The 12,624-nt window shown below is 38.0% G+C and overlaps 1 protein-coding gene across 1 annotated transcript in view; it reads left to right on the top strand.

The window, feature by feature from the left end:
- Slc31a1 (solute carrier family 31 member 1) overlaps nucleotides 1–12,624 on the top strand; it is a 49,776-nt gene that overhangs the window by 25,215 nt on the left and 11,937 nt on the right. Inside the window, exons 2-3 of the mRNA XM_004638489.2 lie at nucleotides 10,182–10,351; nucleotides 10,825–10,897. Coding sequence (XP_004638546.1) covers nucleotides 10,220–10,351; nucleotides 10,825–10,897 — 205 coding nt within the window. The 5' untranslated portion in view covers nucleotides 10,182–10,219. The remainder of the gene's footprint in view (nucleotides 1–10,181; nucleotides 10,352–10,824; nucleotides 10,898–12,624) is intronic.

Below are 12,624 nucleotides of genomic sequence, written 5' to 3'. Positions count from 1 at the left end.
CCAGCCCCGCCCCCTGGTGGGCTGAGCTGGCCACACACAAATAAATAAATAAATAAATAAATAAATAAATAAATAAATTTTTTAAAAAATTAAAGAGGCTTTCTTCCAGTGAATGTATTTGGCAACTTTGTCTAAAATTGTTCCTGCATCTTCTAATCCTTTCCACTGATCTTTGGGTCTGTGTTTTTTTGCCAATACCATGCAGTTTTATCACAGTAACTTTATAGTATAATTTCAAGTCAGAGATTTTGATGTCCCCTGCCTTGCTTTTGTTGCCCAGAATTGTCTTTGCTATTTTAGGCCTCATCTGGTTCAAAATTAATTTCAGGGTTTTTTTTTCTAATTCTATGAGATATACTGTTGGAATTTTGATTGGAATTGCACTAAGTCTGTTAAATGGTTTTAAAAGTATGGCTATTTTTACTATATTGGTTCTTCCTACCCAGAAGCAAGGAATATCATACCATTTTCTCATATTATCTTCAATCTCCTTTTTCAGAGTACTGTAATTTTCATTGTAGATCTTAGATCTTTTACATCCTTCCTTAGATTTAGTCCTAGGTACTGGATAAGCTCAGTGAGCCTGCACCTTCTGGCTGAGACCAGACTCATTCGACCTGCAGCCGACAGTATATCTTCTGGACCTGACCCCAGTTGGGAGCTTCTCAGTGGAGCTGGCAGCCACTCTTGAGTCCTGAGCTCACTCTGCCCCTCTCCAAGATGGCTCCCAGCCAATCGTTGTCTATTGCAGGATGACTGAGCCCTAGCAATCACTGTCAGCCAGTGTAGTCCTTCACATCCACTGCTCACCTCCACTGCTGCATCTCTCCATGGAGGCCCACCAGTCTGCATGTGTCCACTGGTTTGAACTGCTCCTCTTGCACAGTGAGTCCCATCTCAGGGAGAAGGTGCCACCATCTGCCTCCTTCTTCATTGAAGTTTCTTTTTTTGCTCTATCCATGGGTCTCAGTTCATACTTCACATTTTTCCTGGATCCAGGGGATCCACTTCCCTCGTTGTCTTCCTCACATTTCTATATTCTAGTGTCTGGATGGTGATTCTCAGAGAAGCTCTTTTTCTGCTGCTTACTACTCCCCTATCTTAGTGATCCCCTTCCTGTATTTTTCTTTCTTTCCTTGAAAAGTGTTTTCAGGTACTCCTGTGAAGTTTAGCTGAAATGGCAGTTCTTACTTTGGTGTATGGTGAAGAAAGAGAAAATAACATAGTAATAATGATTATTGAAATGTACAAATAATCACTAAACTCAGTAGAATAAGTGCTTCCCTGGCAAGCCCAAGGGTCTATGTTCAGTCCCCAGTTCCGGGAGACTGGGACAAAGGCGACATCGATTCATTCATTTGAAAATATATCTTTGCCAGGAAGATAGCTCAGTAGAACAAATAATCACTAAATTAATTGTTGGCCAGATACATATTTATAAACTTAACCAGTGCTATGAAGAAAAGCAAGTGAGAATTTGTAGGTGATCCTTTAGAATTTTTATTTTCAGCACAGGTAGAAAGTCAGAGGATAAATTATTCTGTTGGAGAATATTTTTAAAAGATTTTTTTAAAAAGATAAATCTAAGTATGGTGGAGAGGGTGGAGATAATGATGTGAGTTTTTGGTGATTATTCCCCTGCATTATGACTGTCCTTGGGAGCCTACAATTATAACAAGTGCTGTATCAACATCTGTAACAAGTTACTTGTTAGACTCAGTAAGTCATTTAGGCATGTAAATTCTGCTGTTACTTAAGAATTTAGACTGTGCCAAATTTAGTTTCGTTCCATGGAAAGTGTTTTCATGGACTCCTGTGAAGATTATCTGAATTAGTAGTTCTCACTTTTTGAATGTATATAATTTTAATGTTTTTTATGTTACTTTTTAAAAAATTTCTCATTGACCTGAACTGTTTTTTTATCTCCTCCATTGGTCATTTTACTTGCTGTTTTTATTTTTTTTTATTTTTTTTTTAATTTTTATTTATTTATTTATGTGTGTGTGTGTGTGTGTGTGTGTGGCCAGCTCAGCCCACCAGGGGGCGGGGCTGGCTGGCATGTGGTGCTGGGGGATTGAACCGCAGTCCCTGTGCTTTGCTTAGCTTAGCTTGCTCTAAGTAGGTGCTTTAGACCACTGAGCCATCCCACCAGCCCCTACTTGCTGTTTTTAATACAGTGATACAACAAAACTTCAAGTCATGTTTCTGTCTTTTCTAGGAGAGACCTAGGATTTACTTAACCCTAATAGCCCTTATAGGAGAAATTGATAAAAATTAAGTATATTTATGACCACTGTACCTCATAAAAGAGCATAGACCAAATAAACAAAAAAAATATGATCATAGTTATAATTGTATGTCCCTTTGGCTAGTTTGGTTGATTGGTTGCTTGGTTGCTTGGTTAAGATAGGGTCTCACTATGTAGTTCAGGCTGTCCTTTAACTCACCGTGTAAACCACCAGGCTTGCAGTATCCTCTTGCCTCAGCCTCCCTAGTGCACCATCTACCCTGCTATGACCACATTTCTGCCAATCAGTTTAGAAGAGGAATGTAAGTCCAGAACCCAGAGAATGGATGGAATACCAGCACAGACCTCAAGGAGAACAGTCTTCTCCCTATATATTCATGAAATTGTATTTCCCTTCCCACTTTCTGGGAACACATTTTCCAAGCAACTCCAGCATACTGGCCTTGAATACCAAGTACAGGTAGACACTGATGCCCTAGTTATTATTGCATTATATCAAGATTTCCCCCTTATTCCTACATCTTTACTGCTCTCCTCTCCTAAAAGGACAACTTAAATGTCAATTCATAAATCCATAAAGAGGATTTAAAGTTCACTAATAGGGAAGTTCAGTTATAGTCTCCCCTTAGAAGTAAAATGTGAAGTCCAGGCATGGTGGCACATGCCTGTAACCCCAGCAGTAGGGAGGCAGCAATCAGGAGGATCACTACAAGTCTGAGCTCCATAGTGAGATCCTGCACACACACACACGTGCACGCGCGCGCGCATGCGCGCGCAGTAAAATGTGAAAGACTTAGAAAATGCAAGGCCAGGCCATCTCTCAGAACATCTGTGGTCAGCAGTAGGCAGGATTGACTGACTAGCTGCTTGATCACTGGGGGTAGCATGAATCCATGTTTATGGGAAAGTAATGTCATTGAGTTTGACCTTGAGTTTGCTGTATGTTTGACAAAAACTTTTAAGACACCAATGTAATTAATGGCTACAAAAAGCAGAAAAACAACTAGATTTCTCTTTGTTTTCTGCTTTTACAAATCTAAAAAGGAACAAGAACCTAATTGTTTGAGGAATGAAAACCTTTTTCCTTATCTCCCTTATCATGAAAGTCAGGAAAGGCTTAAGACAGTCTCCAGAAGAACTGCCTGTAACTCCAGATTATATCTGTCCATGCTGGGAAGGAGGAAACATGTGTCCAATATCTGACCACTTCTGTAGACCTTTTGTGGGATCGAATCTTCACAGTCCCTAGGAGTTACTGGTTTTCATCCTTTATTGTTTAACCTCAGGAAAACAAGGAGAGAATTTAAGGTTTAAAAAAAGATTTAAGGTTTAAACTAAAACTATTAGAAATAACATCAGTGCAAAAAAAGGAAAAAAAAAAAGAAATAGCATCAGTACTAAGACTCAGAATAGCCATTAGAATGTATCCTTCTTGCTTATTTCCTAACTTCTGTCCATAAGTTGAAGTTTATTTTGCTAGAGATTGTAGATATTGGCTATCAAGTTTTATAATGGACAGGTCTTTTTTTTTTTTTTTTAACTTTTTTTTTTTTCTTTTTTTGGCAGAACTGGTGATTGAATTTAGGCCCTTGCGCTTGCCAGGCAAGCACTTATTCTGCTGAGCCATCTCTCCAGCCCCCTAGTGGACAGGTCTTTCTTAAGGCAGGGATGGGGAAAACTCCTGTTTCAATAATCCTCAGAGAGAGGCTATGAAACAATTCTATACCATTGAATACAAAGAAGGTTTTGGGTTGTTTTTTGTTTGTTTTGGGGTTTATTGGTACCAGAAATCAAACTCAGGACCTTGTGCTTGCCACGCAGGTGCTTGTGCCACTGAGCTATGTCCCCACACCTACAAGGAAGTTTTGAAAGCTATTTGTGTAAATATTGCACCATACTTAATAAATAAGGAAAAGAAAGAAGCAGAACAAACTGCAAAGCTATCCCAGTGGCAGTGTAGCATGTGGCATTTCGCATATCTGACAATACTCAGGAAAACAAATAATTTGGCATATAGCCAACTTCACGTCTCTAAACGAAGACAAGGTAAACATTTCCAAGAAACTGAATAATGTAAAGTCTCCCTGAGAAGGTCTTTCCTTATTTTATATGTATTAAGTTCCATACATATTTGTGCCAGAAATTCTTTAATAACCCTAAGCATTTCTCATATCCTTTAAGATCCAAAACAATGTTATTTCGTGACCTCAAAAGCTAGGATAAGCAAAAGGTAACTTGAAACTCATCTTTGCTAAAATCCTGTGTAGAGGAAAAGTTAACAGAATGCTAATATGTTGATTAATGTCTTCTACCACAAAGTTTGATTATTGAAATTTTCCTTGAGATCTTTAGTGCCCCATTATTTCATGTAATGATCATAGCTACCATTTTTCAAATACTTTGCTAGATGTTTTATATGAATTATCTCATTTTAATACTCCTAATCGCTACTTTGCCAAGTTAGCAGGCTGGAACCAGCTCCAAAAAGGTTAAGTAACTCTCTCAAGTCAACATACTTCCAAATTCTTTAATAGACATTTTCCTACAGATACTTGAGTTCTATCACTCCATTAGCTAACGCAAGGGTGACTGGCTAATGTGAATCCATGTTGAATTCTGTTAAAGAAAACTAGTTTACTTAAATTGGCCAAAAAATGTAAATAAAGTACCATATTTCTAATGTTTCCACTAAGTTTTTAAGTTCAGCTTGGTAAATAAAATACTATGGGTGGATTTTATCATAATTGAAAAGTTAAAAATCCTAAGGGATGTTGTTTGTTTTGTTTTTCAGTTTTATCCCTGAGATTTTGCTGAAGTTCTCCTTATCAATCATCATTATCAATACTTTTTTGAGAGGGAGGGGTGCTGGGGATTGTTCTTACTAAGTTCTATTGCGAGCCCCCCCCCCTTTCTTTAAATTTAAGATAGGGTCTCTCTGAATTGCTAAATTCCCAGAGTTGTGCTAGAATTTGTGATCTCCTGCCATAGCCTCCTTGCTGGGATTAAAGACGTATCACCACATCTGGCACATTTCTTACTTTAACACAAATACCATTAATTATAATTGTTTTGCAATTGAAAACCTCGACTCCATAAAAATACAGTCCAGCTACCTTGTGAACCTTGAATGCAATTCTTAGATGGTGATAGTGGAACTGAATTAGAGAAAACAGTTCTTAAGAAAAAAAAATAATAAGGTTTGATGTGAAATTTAGAGAAACCTGAATGAACCAAAGATGGAACCACAGTTCATGATTACCATGAAATTAAACTAGACTCTTCAGATTACAAATTGAGAGAGCAGACAATATTGCTGTGTCCTGGACTTTGATTTATTCTTATTTGAGTACACCCCTATTTATTTTTATTTTTATTTTTTTAAGAAGCTGTGCTTAGATCATCCTAGATTAAAGCAGTAAAAAGAAACAGGTGAAAACTAACAGTGTAGGGCCAGCCAGATAACTCAGTGCACTAAAACGCCTGCTTAGGCAGGGCACAGTGGCTGGGTTCGATCCCTGGCATGCTGTGCCTTGCTGTGCCTTACTATGCGCCTCCCTCCCAGGGCGTGCTGAGACAGCGATGGAGACGGGGCATGGTGGCACGTGCCTGTAATCCCAGCTCTTGGGAAGCTGAACACAGGCAGATCACCAGGTGTCTCATCTATGTAGTGATACCCTGTAGACCCTGCACCAAATATAAGTTAAAAAACCTAACAGTGTATGTTTACCTCCTATAAATAGAATTTCTAACCTGGAGAGACTGGGTTAGATGTGTTTGATTATTTTAAAACGTGGGTTATACAAAAGTATATATTACACATTATTGAAATGTCAAATAGGTAGAGAAATATAATCATTTTTGTTTATTATGCTTTAATAGTGAATTTCTAAGTTTCTATCCTTTTTGGAATCATTTAAGCTTGACGTATTACCATGAAAACTTCTCTAGACTAAGGCTTTTTCCCCTACAGTAACTGGGGATTAAATCCATACCTTGTGCATGCTAAGGCTGTACCACTAAGCTACAGTGCCAGCCCAAAATAAGGCCCTTAGTGAGTATTTTAATGAGCAATGGGACTTACCAGGATTGGTTTCAATATGCTTGTATGTTAAATTTTCACCCAATATATACCTTTGTATTCAGATACCATTGGGTAAGCCTTGCATAGAATTCCAAAACAGAAGCCTATTCTCCACAGACAACGAAAGCAAATTGATTCTATTCTTGCTGTTTCTTAGTATATGTGAATGTGAAAAGTTTCCTTCACAGATAACACTTCAGAACAGATGCATAGGGACTAGGGATGTAGTTCAGTGGTAGTGTTTGCCTAGCATGTTTTGAGGGCCTGAATTCAACTCCCAGTACTACCAAAAGATAAAATAGGTGCATACTTTGAAAGGTTTTCCAAAGATTTGAATGTATTAATTCCTGGGTCACTGATATATCTGAAGAAATCTGACAACACATTGTCATTGAACAGGCTTTTCTAGTAGATATTGAGAGGCCTCAACAAAAAGGACTTGTGTATCTTCAAAAATTATTAATGGGAGTGGATATGATAGTGCATGCCTGTAACTCCAGCACTGTAATTCCAGCACTTGGGAGCCTGAGGCAGGAGGGTCAATGAAAATTTGAACCCAGCCTGGGCTATGTAGGGAGACCCTGACCCAAAAAACAAAACACATTGTTAATAGGAAGAATGTTCTAAGTGCTCACCGAAGAAATCAAGGGTACAACTCTTACGTAGTTTGTAGTCCTATATTCTGATTTTTTTAAACTGTCCTTTACTTATCATACACTCCAAAATAAAAAATGTTGCTGTTCAATTTCCCCTTCTAGTTTTTAACTTTGAACCTCCTTGAGGAAATACTATTTACATTTCATTTGTGAATCTCCCTCAGTCTCTTACAACAAAAGGCACTCAGCAAATAAATATTCACTGTGCCTTCATGGCCAGAATTTGTGTTGATAATTGGAATAAAATTACGCTTTGTGGTTCTCTAATATTTTCCAAGCTTTCAATGGAAGAGAACAAAGTTCATTATTCTACTTCTTTTTTTTTTTTTTAATTGATGTGTTATCAGTTGTTCTGGCTGGCAAAAAAAATCTTCATTCTTCACTTTGTTTCCTTGTTTCAAAATCATAACCATATCACTCAGATACCAGTGATCTCTCCATCCCATCATGATTTCCTCTAAAAACTGCTGCCCACTTACTGATTGTTCCCATTATTAACATTTTGTGCATACTATTTTTTGTGTGTCCTGTTATATAGTGTTTGATATACAACATTGGTGAAAAAAAGATCCTATTAATATTTCTTTGTATTTCCAATCTAGTCCTTTTATGACAATGGTATTAACAATACTGAATTATTAAGTTTTACAATTATAAAATAATGTAGCATCTAACAAGTTGTTTAAATTCAATGTGGAACTTGCCTTACTTTTCACTGGAAATCAAGCTTTTTTATGAAGTCTACTGTCATAATATTGTGGGATAGGAGGTAAAAGGGGAAATAAATGTCTATTTGTGTTTGAATTGGATACATGGCTCCATGAATATATAAATTTCCTCTATAAAACATATCTCTTGCGCACAATTTAGTGATGTTGTCATGCCACAACCACACCATAAAATTGTTGTTTACGTCTATTTCTCTCCCTATGAGAACCTTTGTCTTTTTTTTTTTTTTTTTTTTTTTGCTCCGAATGCCTTCAGGAAGGTTTGGCTGGCTTGAGTTGTGGGGATTGAACCACAGCAACCTGAGCCTGACTGCTTTATTGAAGCAGCCACTTAAAGAACTGAATGTCATGTAACTCAGTAGTGTCCCAAATTTTCTGATCAAGGAGATTATGGGGCTAAAGAGGAAAGTGATCAATGATGTAGAGTGTGCCTAAGGAGAGTCACATGGAGAGAAAACATTCTCTCAGGCTTTCACAGAGAGCACATTGGCCAAGCAATGGCCGTGACTCATCCACATGGCTGATACTGACAAAGGTTCTACAATCTGAGGTAGAGGATCTCAAGATAAATCCTGAGGGGATTTCACTGACCTTATCAGACCCAAAAGCTACAACTCTTGTTGCGTAGGTCTTGCTTTATCTTGGTCTTAACCATCCAGCAGAAAAGTATAAAAACGAAGTATAAGAAGTAAAGCCCTTGGGCTGGTGAGATGGCTCAGTGGTCTGAAGCACCTACTTAGAACAAGCTAAGCTAAGCAAAGCACAGGGACCGTGGTTCAATCCCCCAGCACCACATGCCAGCCAGCCCCGCCCCCTGGTGGGCTGAGCTGGCCACACACACAATAAATAAATAAATAAATAAATAAACAAACAAATAAATAAATAAAATTTAAAAAAAAAAAGAAAGCCATGGTGTTATGTTGAGCTGTAGGGGACTCAGGTCAACAATTTCTGACATTGCCAATCAAGCGGAAGACCCAATACTATTATGGACTACTGAACTCTCTTAGAATATTTTGCTGAGTTTACACACCTATAATATTTAAATGATGGAACTTAACAAAAAAAGGGAATACAGATGAATGTCCATTTTGTATCTGTGTATTCAGAGTGGTTAGGATAGATATATAGTTACATTCTCTTAATGAATAGAGGATTTGTTCTAATGGTATTTGTAAATAGGATATCAAGTCTGCATCTTGTACAGCAATTAACCACTAGGAAGAATGTAAGCAGTGTGTTAATTATTGAAACTGTCGTACCAATTTGGTTTGAAACTATCTCATTGCTATTTGTTTCTCAATAAAATTATGGAAGAAAGAAAAATAAAACCTACGGAAAAAAAAAAGAACTGAGCTAAGGGACAGGCCCCCGAGAACTTTTGTCTTACTCACTGTTACATTACTAGCACTTTGCTCAGAATTTAGCCTATTTTATTAGGAGTTTGATAAACATTTATTGACTGAGTGAATAATGAAATGTATACTCAGGCTCCTGAGCATGAATACCTACTTGGAATTTCCAAAGCTACTATTTCTTCCACAAATGGAAATTGAGGAACACATCAAGAGAACCCACTAACACTTTCCTCACCACATCACCCCACATCTCCCACTACCCTACACAACTCCAGCTATGCAGGAATTACTTGGTACAGATTTATGTCTTAGGTTGACTTTTGCCGTAGTGATGTGGTAGGAAAGATACAAGCTGAGTATGTAGTACATAGACTTAATATAATATAGAATATTAAATTTTTACCTTGTTTTTCAAGTTCTTAACTTTAATGCCCTGGTAAGATTGATAGTATATCTGTCTGAAGTCTGAGCACATAGCTTGCCTAGGGAAGCAATAGACCTTTCTTCAAATTTAAATTAGCTGAAGGTTGGTTGTCCTGTAAGTGAAATGTAATTAGAATATCCTGATAAGCACAGGCCGTCCAAATTAAGCGAATTATCTGAAATACTGGTCTTTTTATCTGCTGACATTTGAGCTTGGAAAGGCTTGGAATAATTAAATTTAATGGTATCCATTTGTATATTGTTACAAGTTGTTTCCTGCAACCCCCTAAAAGCTGCTTTTCTCCTTATCTCGTATTTAATTTGAACATATATTAAATTTGTTTTGTTTTCTGAAACAAGGTCTCACTATTTATTTCAAACTGGCCTTGAACTCACTATTTAGCTCAGGCTGGCCTCATACGCACGGTGATGCTCATGCCTCAGCCTCCCAAGTGTGGAGATGACAGGTATGCACCACACCCAGCTAAATATATCTCATAAAAGAATAATTCTGTAAGAATTATAGAGTAAAGAAGGGTTAGGATCTGAAAACCTAAATACAGATCTTTTGTGCTATAGTCCCCAAAAGTAATCTTGAAAAATAATTCTGAGAAACACTGTAGGAGAGCATTCATTAATTAGATGAAATTCTGTGCAAACCAAAAAACAATACTTCTCTACCCTTAGTATTAGGCTCTTCAGTGCTCTCAACTTTCCTGGAAAAAATGGAGCATTCCCATCATAAGGGGAAAAGCTACATGGACAACAGCAACAGCACTATGCCACCATCTCACCATCACCCAACGACTTCAGCCTCACATTCTCATGGTGGAGGAGATGGCAACATGAAGATGATGGTGAGTGCCACGGGAGGGAGGCTCAAGCCCTTTCTCAAACACTTGGGTTACAGAAATAACAATTTTAGTACTGAGGGGATTTTTTTTTTTCTTTTATTGAGGTAAGTTCTCACTATGTAGTGGAGGCTGGCCTTGAATTCATTGTGTAGCCCAGGCTGGCCTCCAATTCACAGCAATCCTCTTGCCTCAGTCCCCCAAATACTGGGACTACAGGCTTGTGCCATCACACCCAGCTATCACTCTTTTCTGAATTAAGTTCTGGTCTTTATTTTTTGTGTAGAAAAAAGAAAAGACACAAGTTAGTGGAAGTGTAGGATAGTTCTCTTGTTTAGTACATAAACTGATGTCAGTAATTCCTTCAGTGTCTCTTCTTATCCAGACTTTTATCTTAAAATGTAGGAGGCTTCTTTGCCTAAAGTTCTTATTTACTGTATTCAGTCATCTCTAATCAACTTATTTTGGTTTTCTGACAGCCTATGACCTTCTACTTTGGCTTTAAGAATGTGGAGCTATTGTTTTCCGGTTTGGTGATCAATACAGCTGGAGGTGAGTAAGCTACCAGGTGGTGTTTGAAGGTAATAATCACAGGAGAGTTGGTGATAAAGAATTTGGATACCCAACATCTCTTTCTGACCTAATATCTGTTTTGTTTTGTTTTCTGAGGAACCGGGGATTTGATCTGACCTAATATCTGAATCAGTCTGGTCATGTTATATAACCCTGATACTTCCTGTTTCCTAACTAGAACGTGGAAGATGTAATAGTTTGGTCTTCCAGTATATCTCCCTTAAGTAATGTATGTATGTTTTGAAACTCTTAAAAATTACACATATTGTAGATAGAAGTCTTCTGCAGCTCATGTCCTTGCCCAGGGTTTCCTTATTTGATAAGATTTGGTCCTATGCTGACCACTACTGACATGTTCAACTTCCACAAAATAACCTTATGTTAAAAACAGTTCATCTAATATAGCTACTCTTCTCAATGCTAGACAAAATTCCCAGCACCCAGTTAAAGGAAGACAAAACTTATTGTAGCTCACAGTTTGTACAGGTTTTATTCCACAGTTAGTTGGGTCTAAGGCAGGATGGCATGGCAGAGGGGGATTGCAGAGGAGAAATCGCTCATGTCAGGCAGAAGGTAGCACAGTAGAAGGTGACAACAGCCTTCCTTGTGTCCCTTATGTGCACTCACATTCAGGGGGAGCCTTCCCATAACTGACACCCAGAACTATATAAACTAATCAGTGGACTAATTTAGTAATCATATACCCTTGATTCCAGCATCACACACTATAGATTCCATCACCTCTTAAAAGCCCCCTATGCAGTGGCTGGGGTTCGATCCCCATCGTGCCGTGCTGGCCCTCCCTCCCAGGGAGTGCTCAGAGGGCAAATGAGACTGGGTGTGGTGGCTCACACCAATAATCCCCACACTTGGGAGGCTGAAAACAGGAGAATCACTGCGAGTCTGAGATACATGGTGAGACCCTGTAGACCCTGTACTAAATACATAAAAAAATAAATAAATAAAATAAAAGCCCTCTATGATCCCATGAGGTTTGGGGGACATCTAGACACAAGTCATAACATTCCTGTTTTACAGCTAGCTTCGTGAACCTCAAATCATGACATGACTTGCCCTAAATCCTAATATGTTAGAACTAGGACAAGTGCCAGGCTTTCTGGAGCTTAGATCAGAGCTACTTCTAGTGTACCAAATGATGGTTCATATCTTTCCTGATTCTTAGTCACTCTTAATTTGGGGATAGCTGACTATTCCCAAAATTTAATGTATCTCTTCAGCATGCATTAAATTCAGATTGCCAAAACCCAACACTCAGTTGGACTGCCTTAGGTACCAGACTTATCTTGGTTTTTTAATTATTTTAATTCTATTAATAATACAAATAGATGTTAATGAAGAAAATATAAAAAACACTATTCTAAAAAAATAAAATTTAATAACAAAACAATTAGAAAATAACAATAGTTATTATGTTGTGTATCAGGATCTTAAAAGAATAGGAATGGTCATAGGGATAGCTCAGCAGTCTAAGCGCCTCCTTAGGCAAGCAGAAGAACCCAATTTCAATCCCCCATACCACAAACCTTGCAGGCCCCGCCCTGGGTGTGCCCAGCCAGCCATCAAGACTGGGTATGGTGGTGCACACCTATAATAGCAGCACTAGGGAGGCTGAAATAAGAGGATCACTATGAGTCTGAGCTGCGTAGTGAGACCCTATACCAAATACATAAAATTTAAAAAAAAAA

Source organism: Octodon degus, unplaced genomic scaffold, assembly GCF_000260255.1.
Source record: "Octodon degus isolate 3935 unplaced genomic scaffold, OctDeg1.0 scaffold00098, whole genome shotgun sequence".
Lineage (NCBI taxonomy): Eukaryota > Metazoa > Chordata > Mammalia > Rodentia > Octodontidae > Octodon > Octodon degus.
Note: the sequence above shows the minus strand (reverse complement) of the source record. Positions and strands in the feature narration are given on the sequence as shown.